Source organism: Triplophysa dalaica, chromosome 20 (genome assembly GCF_015846415.1).
Source record: "Triplophysa dalaica isolate WHDGS20190420 chromosome 20, ASM1584641v1, whole genome shotgun sequence".
Taxonomy (NCBI): Eukaryota; Metazoa; Chordata; class Actinopteri; order Cypriniformes; family Nemacheilidae; genus Triplophysa; species Triplophysa dalaica.
This window is the reverse complement of record NC_079561.1, coordinates 752461-770163: the sequence shown is the minus strand read 5'-3', so window position 1 is coordinate 770163 and position 17703 is coordinate 752461. Positions and strand designations below refer to the sequence as shown.

At 39.0% G+C, this 17703-nt stretch overlaps 1 protein-coding gene across 1 annotated transcript; it reads right to left on the bottom strand.

The window, feature by feature from the left end:
• Window positions 1-161: 161 nt before the first annotated feature.
• On the bottom strand, window positions 162-17131 carry jph2 (junctophilin 2). Its single transcript, XM_056732545.1, has 7 exons — window positions 16851-17131; window positions 16306-16709; window positions 14053-14866; window positions 4736-4854; window positions 3559-4466; window positions 1844-1940; window positions 162-1373 (listed from the first exon to the last, which is right to left on the bottom strand). Exons 2-6 carry the CDS (start codon window positions 16682-16684, stop codon window positions 1860-1862), a joined length of 2301 nt encoding a protein of 766 aa, XP_056588523.1. The 5' UTR covers window positions 16685-16709; window positions 16851-17131; the 3' UTR covers window positions 162-1373; window positions 1844-1859.
• Window positions 17132-17703: the final 572 nt, after the last annotated feature.

Here is a 17703-nt window from a genome sequence, read left to right as displayed (position 1 = left end):
ACAACTTAAACTATATGATTAAAATAACACTAAAACAGTCTGATGATATTAAAGCTAGTGGATACAACAACATAAATTTCACTGGGGATATTTAATCAAAAAACCTATATTTGTAACATATAGAGCTCCACAGAATAAACAAAAGAGATTTGAATTAATACTGAGTTTAATTTATATCCCTTTATTTATTAAACAAATAACATTTTGTTGGAGAGTTTAATTAAATATAATCTCTTCACACGTGCGAGGTATTATTTGCTATTCTGTGTTGGCTAAACTGAGCGCATTATATAAAACTATGAAATTAGAAATTATTTTCAGAACAAATGTGCTGATGGAAAGTTAATAATTAAGAAATGTACAAAAACACACAAATGTGCACACATGCATATAAAATGTAGGACACATACATTTGCACTGAGTTGTTGCACAGCCCGGTTTCAACATTGTTGCATACTATTTTATTTCTAATACAGGCAGAAAAATGAGGAAGAACTTCAAGCACAAACTGACACCAAAGTGTCACAAATTCACAGTAACACACTTTGTTATGTTCCATTCAAGAAAAGGTTGTGTTTTTACATTCTTGATTCAGCATCTCAGATCAACTGTTGAGATCCATTAGATCTGTAAAGGAGGGTTGCAGAAAATATGATACCTTCATCATGTTTGTCTTGATTATACCTTTTTTCAGTAGAACTTTCCCACAACATTTTTGTAAGCATTTCATAAGCAAACGATCCATTTCGATGAATACTGTACAACTTTTTGTTCTTTCGCTGTGAATATACTTGCATGTTTTAATGGCACACTTTTATTATACAGGCATGTTGCGCTTTATTATGGAGGGGGATTTTAAGACATTTGATAAAATGTGCATTTCCATATAGAATTTCAAAACCAAACTTTGGTTACAACACCACCCGGTCTTATATCATAGAGTTCTGGTTTTACACTAAAATAAACAGAAAAACAGGATTGATCCATTTTATGTCATAACTGTATTTATGTTTATTCTCCAAATATGAATATTAAATGCCAAGTGACATGTCCTATTATTATATATTATTTTTAACATGTACACAATACAAAGTAGCCCTTACAACAGATATTTATGTTTCTCTATTGACAAGCGAACGGAGTTAGACTTCCACAGAACTATTAAATGCAGCGGTATCCTTCCAAGCAAATGTGTACAGTTGCTTTTCTCTCTCACGGTCAGACAACTCAGTCCAACTGCAGATGACGGCCATCTTTAGAGCAGCTCAGGAGGGACTCTCTGAAACTCGATATCACAACAACAGAGCTGCTAATGGAGCGCGCAGCATCGTCACAGCTCCACACGCTACATTCTTTCACCTGGGTGGTTTTGGCTGGAAAAAGGTGAAATGATACCCATAAAGTCACAAGGTAGAACAGTCAATTAAACATTTTTTTGCATTATTCATAGAATGAATTCTGAGGGTCTATCGGTGCAATGAACATTACTAAAGCAGTGGAAAAAAGCAAGAGACCATTCTAAAATTTTTATTTTTCTAGAACTTTTCCAAAATACCTATGTATGTTGTTGTTGTATTTCTTTGCATTATCTGAGGTCTGAAAAAATACAGAGCATCTTTTCTTTAATTTTGATCTGCTTCTCCAGTCTGACTTTTCTTCAAATAAAAATAAGATTTTCAGTAAAAAGTTTGAAAAAAATGTGGTAGTAGTTCACAGAATGAAACAAGAATGACAATTTTACCTATACACATACCGTTAAATAGTACATTTTCAAATAAAAAAGAAACTTTGAATTGCTCTCTTGATTTTTTCCGCTGCTGTACAGTATATAAATGCAACTTACCTTACGCTTTGTTGCCTCATGACAAAATGTGAACAAACAAAATGGCCAAACCAATGTTCAGGAATATAACCATGCAGATCATAATCGTGTTCGGCGCCTGAGAAAAAATGTCTGTTAGTGTTCTTTATTTCAAATATCATAAACAATACTGTAGAAATAAGCGAAAATAAACCTTTATAATAAAACCAAAAACCTGTTTAATCCTATCGCTGTAAGGTTTTATGTGCACACTATACGGACAACAGCTGACCAGAATCTATGCTTAACCACAAGATGTCACTGCAATGCAAAGCGATATTGGGTTTCTAAGGAACACAAGGGACTTTCTCAAGGTGAGAATTTGTCATTTCGAGGCTCAGCCTTGCGCAGATTGTGAAAAATGCGGCTGAAGGACTAGAGCCAGGGCTGAATGTCCAGAAACCCAATCTGTCCTTCTCAGCTGTGGTCGCCAGAGCAGACGTGTTCCAGTCTGCTTTTGAGTTAAGAAGAAAGGGTTCTCTCATACCACAGCCCGCTGGGAGGACATCTGATGCTAACACAGAATGGCCATTGTGCGCAGAATCGACATTCAGTTATTATTGAAAGCAAATTGCACCTTGGTTATTTCAAAGATGCACATTCAAAGCAGCTGTTTGTATATCTTATAAATTTATAGATTATGAGTCTTAAAGGGACATAGTTGAGTGTGAATCCTAATTTAATGTTTCAGACTTTAAAGGTGGAGTTTGTAAAAACCGCCACTAGAGGGCGCATGATCAGAACAACAACAATGCCGTGGCTTGATGACGCTGTGAAGGAGCGTGGAATGACGGGATCCGTTATCTTCAACTCCACCGTTCATGACCATCAATCAGATGAGAACAAGAAATCATGTTAGCAGATGAGGTAAAGTTTTATAAATGTTGAGAATAATTGTGGTCCATAAATAAGTGAGTGCTCGAAACAAGTGAGTGGCTTGATAGACACTAGACTCTACTTCAGCATTTGTCCACGACACTGTTGTCATGCGGTTTCTACATCAGTAAAAATGGTAACAAAGGGGAACGCGGATATGACGACATTGACAGGGGACTGCACAGAACCGCCTTATCACTGTTTAGAATATAGATTTTCTTATAATTTACAAGTTATTGGAAACATTTGAGATATTGTAAGTACTCCGCTTAACATAATATATAACAACACCTAGTGGTTTATGGATTTTTAATTTAAAATTGTTACAAACTGCACCTTTAAATGGGACAAGGAGTGAACATGCAATATTCTATCATCATTAACTCACCCTCTTGTCATTTCAATCCTGTATGACTTTCTTTCTACCGCAGAACACAAAAGAAGATATTTTGAAGAATGTTGGTAACCAAACAGCGATGTGACCTATTCACTTCTATGCATTGACATAAAACCAATGGAAGTGAATGGGCAAGTGAACTTCTTTTGTGTTCTGCGGCAGGAAGAAAGTAAATGTGGACAAAATCATTTTTGGGTGAGCTATCCCTTAAAAAATATGAATGCTATCATTTGAAAGAAATCTAAAGTAAAACATTTCTATCTGCATGTGCATGAACAGTGTGATATTTTAACCAATATGATAAAAATTCCTAACATTTTTGTAGTAAGGACTGAACTACCCTCCATGTCCACTTTAAATACTCACACAGGACCTCATTTGTTACCAGAAATAATGCTAAAGCATTTAGACTTGTTTGTCGTACCTCATCCAGCTCCATCGACTCCTGTGCCGTTTCACTGGGGACTTTCACCATTGACCTCTGCCTCATTTCATTCCTGGCCTCCACCTTGCCAACTGGTTTCTCAGACGCCTTGACCAGAGGTTTGGGTTCTGGTGTAGGCACTGGCATGGGCTCAGGCTTCGGAGCAGCTTTAGGGGCAGGGGTTGGTTCTCGTTTCGGTGAAGGTTTCCATTCAAATTTGTTGGTTGCTTTCTTCTCCTCCCTCACCTCTGTCATGGACTCTGACTTGCTTACCATCACAGAGGCCGGAGGCTCATACACGAGCTCCTTTGTTTCAGCCCTGTGTTTGACTTGGGCTGGCTTCATCTCAGGAGTGACTGCTTTGGCCTGCGGCTTGGAGGCGTGGCGAGGCGGTTCTTCATCGTCAGTAGAAACGACGAGGCTGGTTCTTACCGGTGTGGCGGCATGGGTGGGTTCCGCCGCTTTTGACTCCATCTTCATTTTCTGCAGGGTTTGGATTTCCATGTCGGATCCCTGCTCGGCTTTGATGCTCTGGCGGCTGGGGGTACGGGACGGGACCCGGTCCTCGGGGGCGAGGGCAGGCGGAGCGGCATGGTTGGAGGACGGAGTGCTGGACCTGCTGCCTGTTCGACTGCTGCCTCTGCTGGTCTTCTCTCCGTTCCAGCTACCAGGACTCAGTAGGTTTGGAGCGTCTTTGCTTGAGGCCCGAGGGATGATGCCGGGAGTGGGCGAGGGGGTGCGCGGAGGGGCGGAGCCTGGTCTCAGGCTTTCATTCTCGTGCATGAATGGGCTGTCCGGGGGTGTTGGTGCGGAATCCTCGCCTAACACCGGCTCGTGCATCCCTGTGTCAGCGTTTTCATTACTCTCGGCCACTTCCTGCAGGGCACGCTTTTTCAGATACTCTGGACCTGAGACACGATGTGACACATGCATTAGAATGCAAGCACAATACACTTGACTCATTCTGAAGTTCCTATTGGCTTAAACTAAATCATTTGTCCATTGCCGGGTTGCTGCTGTGCCTTTAATTTAAAAAAGACACAATGAAGCACTACGGGACAAAGAGATGTTCACATGAGGCCATAAACGGCAGTGTCTGTTCTGCCGCCGTACTGTAAATCTGAACTTTCACCTGCATCAACGCTTGTACCTGCTACATTGAGAGTCTTCTACCTACCTGGTTGATGAAAAGATGGAGAAAGCTCTCTGGCAACCACGCGGGCAATGCTAGATTCATTGTTGGCTGCGTGGGCAGATTGTTCTGCGGCGTCTCCTTTGGTTTTGGCATGAGCCGTTCTGTGAAATGAGATAAAGTCATGTAGGGTTAGACTCATATTTGTAGTTTTGAGTAAATTTGATGTGACTGCAATATCTAAACTGTTTCTCAATCTAAACCATCTCTTTAATATTGCTTGTAGACATAAATGAGATTAAATGGACAGCAAATGGAAATTTCTGCTCAAGTCTCTTGCATCAACAATATCTCAAACTGAGTCTGAGTTATGCCGTGTCTGCAGTCAATATCTCTTAAGATTTAAAACTGAGAACAGAATTTTTTTCTGATATCATGCTTGTGTTTGATATACGTAGGTGATATAAAATAATTTGGTTGTCCCTGGTCGTTGTTCAGGTACGTAAATTCTTCTCTTCCTTACAGTATAGCCTGGACTCACGCGGGAGAAAATGCTTAACGTGAAATTATTCACTTTATCCGTGGAATAAGAGCCGCTTTTTTACAGTGGCTAGTGTTTATTGAGAACATTTCGACAGAAATGTAATTTTCCCCAGTCGTTGTTTAGGTATGTTAAAGGAACATTCCACTCTATTTGGAAATAGTCTCATTCTCCAGCTCCCCCAGAGTCAATATGTTGAGTTTTACCGTTATGGAGTCTTTTCAGCCAATCTCCGGCTCTGACGATAGCACTTTAGCACTAAAAGTTGTTTGAGAAATGAGTCCATTCAATGAATGACTTAATGATTCCTCACATTTAACTAGGATAGGAGCGTATTAACAAATGCTTTCCTTAGAATTTAAACAAACTTGAAACACACATTCATTTAAAGTGTCATGAAACCTCCCCTTTCATCTACATTCTACCTCGCTGTCATTTTTGAGAAATGCATTTAAAGGTAGCCTGAACGCTGTGAGAAGAAGAGTCGTTAAAAACCGGCGAAGGTTCCTGCATGGGAGACGAGCGCTCCAATCACAAGGCGCTGTTGTGAATAATTAGGAGAAATATCTTCTCATTTGTCAAGAAAACACAGTCTCATGAATAATAACGATACACAGACGCGTTTTGGATGTACTATAGTACATCGCCATGTCACATCCTTTGATGTTGGCCAGATGAGGATTTTAAACACGCAAGGCAAAAATAGAGCAAAAAAGCAAGAAATGAACTAGTTTTCTCTATCATAATAACTAACAGTTGCTAACAGTGTTTTCTATGATGTGCAACAAAACCAAATATGTTTACATCTAAATAAATGTTGTTTGGTGTTTCGTGGCTCTTTAAATCTCTGTCTATACTTTTCTATGTGACATACAATACACTCATGGTAAATATTGAATGAGTAAAAGTATTTGAACTCTGGGGTTGCCAGCACACGCTCTGTGGTTGAGGTTTTATACCAGATTTTGTAGCATCAATAAAACCAAAATAGAAATCCAGAAGCATGTAATGTGAATACCTACCAACAACAGATACAAACACAACTCATTCTGGCAGCGTTTCAGTGCCACGCTAAGAACAGAAAGCTGTGTTTATTTCAGATTTAGTGACAACGGTAATGTCCTATGATGACAAAGACACAAGCAGGTCTGATGCAGTTCAACTGTACTGTTGGTTGGATATAAAGACAACCGAGTGTTTGCTTTATGGCATTTGGAATAATGTTTCCCAGAGCACTTGGAGACATTCCTGCCTCGTCTTTATTTGGAGAGAGGGGTTAGCAGTTGTCTGCACTAAACAAAAGCAACATTAATATCCCCTCAGAGAAGCCTATGCATGAACCGTCCCAGTACTGGAAACCACTAAGACATGAAAACATTCAAGAGAAACCAAGGAGTGTTTGAATCAACTCCTGGAGGAAGATGTGTGGCGAGGGTCGTATGGCCTGGAGTTATTTAAAGCAGAAGAGGGTGTCCTCTTCTCCCATTGAGCAGGAACTAAAATAAATCAATCTTTTAACACCCAGCACCTCACAGAGAGATACGAGTACTGCTGTGCCACTTTAAGGAAAGCCACCGTATATTCTCTAGCGCACACACTGTGTGCATTTACAAATACAAAATGATTCATGAGCAAATGTCAATTATTTATGTTATATGCTGATGATGACAAAGAAAAACTATCACACAGAAGATCAATAAATGTTCATTTTAATTGAAAAACTTTGTATTTACCAATATCTTTCCACATATGGCACAAAAGATAATAACTGGCAATTATGATGATATTTACTGTCTATGGCAGGGGTTTTCAAACAGGTGTCCAGGGACACAGGGGTCCTCCAGAAGGTTCCGAGCGGTCCCCAGAATTTATTTTGAGGACAAAGTGCATATTTTTATTTCTAAGTGTTCATGTCTTCTTATTTGCTTCATGCGTATTATTTAGAAAGTTCTTTATAAAGCTGTCATGAAAAAACTATGAAAGTCAATACAGTAAAATACAATAAATACAATAAAATATGACTGTAAAAAAACTGTACATTACTTTTAGAACATCACACTTATTTATCAAACATGTTTCTTTATACTGTACATACAAAAATAGTTGGATATGTATTTTCAGATGAGGGTCCTTCCCATAAGGTTCATCATATTTGGGGGTCCTTGACATCATAGTTGAAAACCCTTGGTCTATCCAACAAAAAAATATTTCTGTGTATTGTGATGTTCACACTAACATGATTAATGAACATTTGCTCATTTAACGAATATATTTGACCTTTGACGACAAGATCAGTCTTAAGGGTCAATTTTTCAAAATTTAGATTTTGACATCATCTGAAAGCTGAAGAAATAAGCTTTCTATTGATATGTGGTTTGTTAGGATAGGACACTATCTGGTGTGTTTTACAAAGCAAAAAAAGCAAAATATTGAGAAAATCGCATTTGAAGTTGAGTCACTGTAGCAGACCATCTCACAAAAATAAAGTATATATTTAAGGTAGGAATTATAAACTATCTACATACAACATGATCTTTACTTAATATCCTCATGATTTTGGGCCAAAAATAAAAATCTGTCATTTTTACCCATACCCTGTATTTTTGGTGATTACTAAAAATGTTACTGTTCTTCTCAAGACTGGTTTTGTTGTCCAGTGTCACATATAAGAGAAACCCCCTACTTATTTTTCGGTGCAGAGGTATTTTCCATACTGTAATGTAATGTTATCTAAAATAGTCTAAAATAGCACGACCGCTTACAGACCCTGTTGTGAATGTGGTTCTCAAAAGAACGAGTGTTGAATCAAAAAGATGCATCCACAACTATCTTACTGTCTAGTCAAGTAATTACTGTATAGTGAGTATAATGAGTGTGAAACACTTTGCTGTACCCAAATCAGCAAACAAAGATTTTGATTTAATTGATTAAAAGCACTCACAAGTTACTAGTATCAATATTTAATATCAATATCTAAAAATAAGCTTTTAATAAATTGTGAAGCCTAGCCATGTGCGCAGATGTATCGGTCTGTTCTAGACAGACTGTTGCCGTGCGTTGATTCATTCGTGCAGAACCTAATCTAATACAAATCTCAATTTACCGCAGAGTGAAAATGATGTGATCAGTTTACTAGATAGTTACAAATTCATACATGAAAATCAGTCGTTTTGACTTGCAAGTCTAATGTGCACCACAACCATCAAAAACATCTAACAATATTCAGCTTATTTCGTATAATAGTTATATACTTTAGTATTATAGTAGTAGACTAGAAAAAGTAGAACAAATATTTTTTGTTCTATTATGAAACATCAAAATCTCTCAGACACTTGGTGGACATCTCTGCGGGCAGCTATTTCACTCATACAAGACCAAGTCCTACAGTATCTCCTTGAACAGGGGAAGACAGATATCTCGTAATCACAGGTAAAGGTCACAACCAGAGCCATTGAGAGAGAGAGTTGTGCCAACGGAAGTTTGCGTGTCACGTGAAGCCTTCAGATAGTTGCAGGAAGTTATGTTTTGTGTTTGCTCTTTAAAATTTCTTTCACTTTATTATTCAATGGGTTAGAAGTGCACCTCAGTTGGTCTGTTTAGTTCCATGCATTTCTAGTAACTTCCGGGAAGTTCCGCCATTGCTGTTAGAAAACTGTTCAATTGGAGTCAAAGTAGTTGACTTGACTCTCTCTCTCTCTCTCTCTCTCTCTCAAAAACATCATATTTTTTCACATACTTCAAGATTAAATCAAGCTGAGCAGAATCCCATCACTGACCCCACCGAAGCTGTACAATGAATGACAATACACGATATTGTTTAAAGGTCCAGTGAGTGATTTTTTTTGGAGGATCTATTGACAGAAATGCAAAGGGGTGGGAATCCTTTGGTCCCTCGCGATCGATTCAGAATTGATTCTCAGGGTCACAATTCGATTCAAAATCCTTCCTTGACATACAATCAGCATATAAAAACGTCATTACATTGCATTTGCACTCAGAGTCAGACTAGTGTTGGCACTTTGGCTTCTGGTCTTTGAACCGTCACATATTGTATTTTATTGCAAATAAGTGCCCAATAAAGCCATTCAATTATTATTTTCTGTTGTCAGACATTGAATCGATTTGAATCGCTAGAAGACTGAATCGCGATTCATATGTGAAACGATTTTTCTCCCAACCCTATAAACAAAATAATGATGTGTTCAGATGTCCATAAAGACCTTAGATAATGAAGCGTTATGTTTTTATTACCTTAGAATGAGTTATATCTTCTCACACTGTAGATGAAATTCTTCATGTTGTTTCTACAGTAGCTCTAAAAAATTGCTCTACAGAACGCAATTCATATATATCATATCTCTCTCAGCAAAGCAGCGAAAACGTGACGACATCTTTGTCCTGTTTTTGTTGCCTTGGTGCTTCGAAAGCGAGGGGTGGAGTGAGATGTTTGTTGCAATTTGCAAACTCGCTGCTAGATGCCGCTAAAATCTGCACATTGCTCCTTTAACATGGATCCACCCTCTGACATGTCTTATGTTATTTACAAGATTAATCTACACAATGTTGGCCACTTTCACACACCACCAGTGGTTCTCAAACGTTTTCGTGTTGGGTGCACCGCTTGTCATCCCCCAAATAAAAACTTCTAATCTTAAAATTGGAATTTAAATTAAACCAAAAACATTTTCAGCTATGTAATTCCATAACATCAATTCTTCTGGTTACTGGTCTCATTTTTCTGACATTTGATTGCATCAAATTTATGATAAATTTAACAAAACACAGAATAACAGATTCTTACAAAAGGATTATTGTAGGAGGCGTGTGAAGTGCCTTTCATGTGATGAGGGGAAAGGGGGAGTGTCCTGAATCATGTCATGTTTAAACACCTGTGGCGGTATGTGTTTGGAAGGAAAGATGCGGGAGCGAATATTTTTTTTTGACCGTATATTTATCGTAGCTTGATAAACAGGAAGATGCAAGAGTTACAATGATTGACGAGTCACAAAGTTCCTCACTCAGCTCCTTAGCGGCTGTGGTTATATTTGTGCCGCTACAATTATAATAAATATAATGAATTTAAAAATTCTTAAATAATGAAACAAGAGCAAGGCGTCAAAATTTTAGCTTGTCTTAATTTTATCCAATAAGTACGACTTCAACAGGGATTTAAAATAAGACAGAGAAGATTCTGTATGAATCACAATCGGAAGGTTGTTCCATAACAGGGCCGGCTCTGGCAATTTTTAAGTTTTTAAATGTTCAGACCTAAGAGATCGCTCGAGAAGTAGGCAGGGGTAAGATTGTAAAGCGATTTATACAGTAAAACAAGTCTTTTAAAATCCACTCAAAGCTTAACAGGGAGCCACTGCAATGAAAACAGAACAGAACAGAACACTTCCTCTCAGTGTTGAAGCCCGAGCTGAGAAACTACGCATGAGGTTGAACACTTATATACTTCAAGCCTTCTCACTTATTTGCGGGCTGGACAATATTTATGTCCTCAAAATGATCTGACACCATTGCTGACGCACCTCTCAGCTAAAGCCCAGACAAGCTCAAATGAAACTATTACAGTACATAATGAAATAATAGTGAAGCATCTTACAGACTTTACGGAAAGAGATTTTGTTTGGTTGAAGCTGTAAAATGAACAACATCCAAAAAAGATGAAACTAATCAACACGCATACTTATAGCAGAACATGTTACTCTCCCCAACAAGATTGATTTCCTTATTGAAGTCAATACTACATAAAACTATGCACAGATATATATCTAATGTTGGGATGTTTCATCATCTAGCGAGTTTTTTAACTGAAGAACGAGGTCTGTCTGTGTTACTGTCTGAGAAGCTGGGGCCTATCAGCTGTCGCATTCTTCTGTGATTGTGATATAGCAACAGTGCCTGTCCTTTTTTAGGCAGGCCTCCATTCTGACACCAGACCCAAGTGCGTCATTTACACCCAGAGCCACGACCCCCAGGACCCTCAACTTCCACTCAGAACCCTCTGCTATTCTAAATACACCACCATAGAGCAAAGAAGTTAACCTGGACCTGGACCCCAATGAACGAACCGCACGCTGTCCACTATTTTTAACTTTGATCTCACCACATTGGTGGAACTGGGAACGGGAGGCCATTAAGCTGCAGACAGGGGGTTTCACATTATGTAAAGTAAATGTAACCTCGAGCACCATTACAGCACTGTAAAGAAAAAAGAGCCAACATAAAAAAATGTGGCAAACTGATGCAGTAAGACTTTTGTGTTGACTCAACGTATATTATTTAATTATTCAAAGTAATGATCCTTTGTTTAGCCAACTTAAATTAGTTTTTTTATGTAATGCTGATTTCCTCTTTTTATCATAAAGATTTTATTGTCACACCAATTACTGTTATTGTTACAAATATTTTTGTCTTATTGTTAATGTTTTCTGACTCAAACAGACCCAAACATTGATCAAATAACTGTTTAAGCAGTTTGTGTTGAGTGTTTAGATGCGGGCTTTACAGTCATTTCAACATCAACATTGAACACACAAATCTCAACCATGGTGTCAATCAAATACCATCATTCATTAAAAGAACTCTAAACTCAACAGATAACAAACAGTAACAACGATATTAAAGCATAAATTAAGCCAGCAAAAACTAAAACTCTAATCTTTAAAAGAAAAAGTAATTAGAAACACAGAATTGAACATGCTGCAAAGCATCTTGGGAACTTTCAAACTCTTGCAATATTGCTTGTTCAGAATACACTGTTTTGTTAGTTGGGAAAACTTTCTGACGCATTTTGTCAAAAAACTTGAGAAACTGAGTCCAGTCAACAAAATAATCTTTGTTAGAAACATGTTTAGGCTCATTTTGTTCAGTAAATGCAAAACAATCATTTGACTCTTTTACTTAAAATGCTATGTTCAAGTTACTTATTTATCTTTGTAGGGAGAACATTTTGCATGTTGGATTTTTTACGGTTAGAGACAGAAGGAGTAAAACGTGGGACAGTTTTGCGTACAAAATGTGAATCTCAAAAGTAACAAAATTCATCAAATATTATATATCATGTTTGTTCTGTAATCTTGACATTATGACAACTCACATCCAGCATCAATGCACATTCCTTGTATACCGTATTAACACCAGTGCTGACTGATGTGAGATGAACAAAAGACTTTAGTGAAGGTGAAAAAGACACGTTTTGCATGTAAAGAATACCAAATTTCACATCAGGCCTTACTGAATCGCCAAAAAACTAATGTCGACACAACATGGATCTGCCAGCCAGAATAGAGACGTGGTGAGAAAAATCAACACCATGCCACCTCACTGTTAGTCTCCAGAATGTTCTTCCAAATGCAAGAACAAACAGACTCTTAGAAGAGCATGAATGTCTTTTCTATTCATGGCGTCTTTATGGCTCGACCGGCTCCACATATCATGTAGAAGAGTCTAAGACACTGACACTAATAATACCTCCGTGAAAAATATTTAGATTTCCAAACGCTCCTGACAGCATCTGCAGTTTATCTTTTCTATCCTCACTCGTATAAACAGCGGGGCAATTTCAGGTGCGGTGACTTTGATAAAATCTTTCCTCCTTGTAAGGAGATCCACAAACCAAAGACAAACAGCCCTGGGTTCTCTCAGGCAATAGACGCACGCCGATGTGTTGGTGCTCGTCCCATTAAAATGATTTTAAAGACGACGTCCTGACAGCAGACTTAAATTAGATTGCACATGATAACCTTGGAAAATGTTTCATTGTTCTCATCGCAAATTATTAAGCCAAACATCAGCATAACAAAAAAGTTGCATACATTTGGAGGGTTGCATAAAGGTTGTTCTAACAAAGGGCCTATTGTTCCTAAACACATCAATGTCATAATTTAAATGTTTGATATAAGACCAGACATTTTTGTGTAGACAGAAATCTGATCTTAGCATTACGAGCTAAGACAAATAAACTCCTGACATCAAGCCAGACAGTGAGGAGAGAGAAAAATCAACACCAAAACATTAACAAACATAACAGTACAGTTGCAACACACCATACAGTAGATAGAAAGAGCAGGAACACAAATTACTTTTTTTGTTAAATGGTTAATGGTAATGAAGATTTTTACATCTCAGGAGTAGTCAAAGTTAAGTTTTGTTTAGATGAAGAAAACGCACAAACATATCCAAAGTTGCTTTTGGGTAATGAACTGTATGTGTTGAATGGATGAGAACATGCTACAAACTAGACAAAGCTCAGATGGAACATTTGACACATATAAACGATTAAGCTTCCCTTTGAGGGTGTGTAAAGAGCCATGTAAGGCACATTTGAAACAAAAATCCTTTTTCAGTATTACAGTGTTGTGTAGTTCACATCACTCATACTCAAGCGTCTGACACGAGGTCAGAGTCAAAGGATTTATACAGATATGAATACACATTACATAAATGCTACATTTGACACGTCTGCCATCTTGGAAAGGTCAACATTTCTTGCTGTCAATGTATTATCCAGAATAGTACATCGCAGAGATTTCAAATCCTGAAGAAATGGGATAACCTTTTACAATTGAGAATGTGTTGGTTTGTGTTTTTATTTGTTGTATTAACTCAATATGGCAAGTTTTAAAACTATGGTAACTGTGTTAGCAACGGTCTTGTTGTATTGTCTGACTTTTGCAATTATTATGTTTGGGTCTACACAACTGTACAGAAACATTTGATAATCATACGTGCATTTAACGACGTTGACAGACGCAGTTTGCTATCAAGTGTCAACAAAGCGGTTTTTATCATTCCTATCTATATATCTTCTCACCTTGAGTTGGCGATTTCTCCCTTCTGCTTGGCTATGGCAGCCGCCCTCTGAGCTCCCTCCAGACTCCGCTCCACCTTCTGCTTTATCTTGGCGCCCCTCAACTGAATGACCTTCTTCTTCACCGACTTCACCAGCATGTTGTTAACATACTTGCCCTCTTCTTTGCCTCCCTCCGCGAAGGTGGTGCATCCATACCCGTGACGCTGGTTGTTCAGCCACTCGCCCTCATATTTGAGCCCACTCGAGCGTTCGCTGATCCCATAACCCGAGCGCTTGTCGTTCTTCCATTCGCCCATGTAGACTTCAGTGGTGGTGGCGTCGATATCCGACTCAACGGGGGGAAACTCGTGACCCTCGCCCTCCCCTTCGCTTTCGCCCAGACTAATGGTTGAATTGGCATCGCTGGCGGCGGAACTGAGTGCTGACTCGCTGCGTAAAAAGCTGATCTTGCTCTTCTGACTGGACAGAGATGTTCTCGAGTCAGATTTCTTCAGCTTGCCCAGCAGCGAGCCACGCTGGAAAAGGCCTCTTTTCTTTGGCTTGACAGTGTCGGGGTCCACGTGAAGGGTGAGGGCAAAGCCACCACGGGATGGCCCAAGGGGCGTGTTGACCAAGGCTTCCTGGTCGGACGCGTTTGTGGTGGTGATGACCGGTATGTCCTGTTGCGGTAAGGTGCCATTGCTGTGTTCACTTCTCAGGGAGCTTAGAGAGTTTCGGAGAGGAGACTGCACCACGGCGGCCATGCCGTAAGGGACGCTCTGGCGTACGCCGTAGCCATGTCGCATGCCACCTGTAAACTGGCCCTGGAAGGTTCCTGCAGTGACAATAACCAAAGCATGTTAGACATTAACCAATATTTTAAGACAGCAGGTGACTTATAAGAAACAATGATGTTTGTTAAACAGGAACTCTCATGATTCAACAAGCTTTTAAGCAATGCGCTTCAGCCCATTGAAAATCTTTTGGACAGTAAAAGGTGCTCTACAAACAAAACTGACACATTTTATAATCAAAGAATTACAAATAACTCAACATATAATACATCATGCTATGATGCACCAATGCATACCCATAATAAGTGTGAAAGATTTATTACTTAACAAACACTTAATTTAATACTCCAAATATTCCTTGACAAAATTGAAACTACAAGCAACCATGAAGATTGCATTAAACTACTTTTAAACTTACTGTACACATAACTTTAGACACGTGAGATGATGGTATTAACGGCGGTACCGCTGGCAAACCATATGATTCTTATCTTTGTCTGAAGTAATAAACCACGTGCAGTTATTTTTGTCATAGGGACTTGTGTGTCCGGTCCTGTCATGCAACACATGTCTGAGCTCCATTAGTCCTAAGGGACAGACCGGCTATTATTGTGCCTTAATCACATAGCTAACTGTGATGACTCAGCTACCAGCTCAAAAGACACAGTATACAGAAGACATACACTATTGGCACACCCTTCACAGTTCACCAAGAAATACTAGTTCTGTTATCATTTATTTACCCACGACTTGTTCCAAATCTACATAAATGTCTTTGATGTGATTAACACAGAGAAAGATACTTAAAGAATACGTGTAACCAAACAGTTCTTGGCAATCGTTTACTTCCATACGAAAAATATGAAGATATTCAGATATGGAACAACTTGAGGATAAGTAAATGAAGGCAGCGTTACACAAAAGTATGTGAATTCTGACAAAGGTATCTTTTTGTTTGCTTTTTGAAGTTCTGCATTTAAATGTTTATCTGTAATGTGAAGAATGCTTATTAGAAAGAAATGCAAGAGAGTGACTAAACTGACACTTAATGCCTGAAAGAACAAAAACAAGTCTGGAAATTGAAGAGAAATGGAAGTCTTGTTGGAAACGCAGGAGGGTACGTGAAGGACATAATTGCCACTTGTGAATGGGTTCTTTTACATTTTCATGCCACACATTCAAAAAGAAAAGGATTTGTAACCACCCACCCTCCACTGGCAAATGTTTCTCAGCAATGGGCATGTACCCAAAAGACCATCTGTGGCCACACCAGGATTCCAAGATTGTAAACCATACATGTACACGACTAAAGTTCACTAGTGAATCTATGATAATTACACTGAATAAATAGAGATTTTCTTAAGAAAAGACAAGTTTACAAGAATCCTTAGAGTGGCGTAATAACACTGCTCTAAATCTCATAAAATCCAAGTTTTAATATGCGAGTTCACATTTATACAAGATCCTTTTCCAGACTTACCGCCATCCGCATATGTCTCCGTGCCATAACCGTCCTGCAATCCGTTATTCCAAGTGCCCTCGTATTTGGCACCACTGCCTTGGCTAAAACGCGTCCCGTACCTCCCTTTAAATCCGTGCGTCCACTCTCCCTTGTAAACCCAATGTCCCTTGGTCTCCACACCTAAACCGTGGCGTTTTCCCTGCGACCAGTACCCTTCGTAGGTGTTTCCACTCGGCCAGGTGTAGACTCCCACCACCTCGAACCCGTAATTCCAGGATCCGGAGAACTCTCCTTGTCCTTTGGGTCCGGTGCAGATCCCGTGCCCGTGCGCTTTACCACCCTCCCATCCGCCACAATACGCGCCGCCATCATCAAATTCAAAGCGACCTCCACTCATCACTCTTCAGTGAAACTGCTCTGAACTTAACAATTTAAAATGTAAAAATGAACACTTAACGACTTAAAAAGAAGAACTGAAGCCCTGCGTTAAGATCATAATAGAGAATTAAATATTTTTCCATAAACGCGTAAATTGAAAAAGCTTTCACTTGTGTTGAACTTACAAAAGCGTAGTGCTCGCGCATCCTTGAGAAGTATATCCTCGACAATGTTTAAATCTTGTTTTGCTTTAGTTATTATTCTTGTATCGTAAATGAATAAACTTCTTTTAAAACGTGTCGTTGTTTAAATTGCTTGGGAGAGGGATTATTGCTTTTTTAAGTTACAGGTTTTTCCCAGTTTACTATTTATTTGAATCGTCGAGCCAGTGGTCTTTCATGGCTTTCGACCCCTCTCCCCTCTCCCTGCCTCCCCTCTTTGCACTTGGTGCTGCAGGATATGTTTTAGCAGTCCCAACAAGGCTACCAGATCCCAACGCTGTTCCAAAAATACAGCCCAATCGCCCCTCGGCACCTAGGCACTTTTAAAAGCGCTGCCAGATCACTTGCAGAATAGGCTTTGGACTGGATGTCCATATCGGGGGTCGGTTGAGTTTGTGTCTTCCTCTGTGTGTGTGCGTGTTTTCAGGTCGAGAAAAGTCAGAATTCTGGAAACTCTTCACGAACCTGCAATCGAACCCTTTTCTGGAGGTCTCACCGACTTTCAGAAAACCAGTCTGTGTTTTGTTTGAGAGTAAATAACAGAGGGCCGAAGTGAAAGAGATAAGGGAGAGAGAGAAAGACAGACATTTGTGAGATAAAAAAAACGAAAAGTGAGTCTGGCACACTGGCTGCTGTGTGATGATTAAGTTGGACATGTGAGACTTTGTTAAGTCAATAAAGTTATGAATAAATAAGAGATTATGTAAATAAATGAGCACATTTTCTGTAGTGATTTGGCACTCTTGAAATCAGTTGATTGTTAAAGTGGACAACTTCAACTTGAACTGTGTTCATGAGCTGACAGAAGAGAAACCTC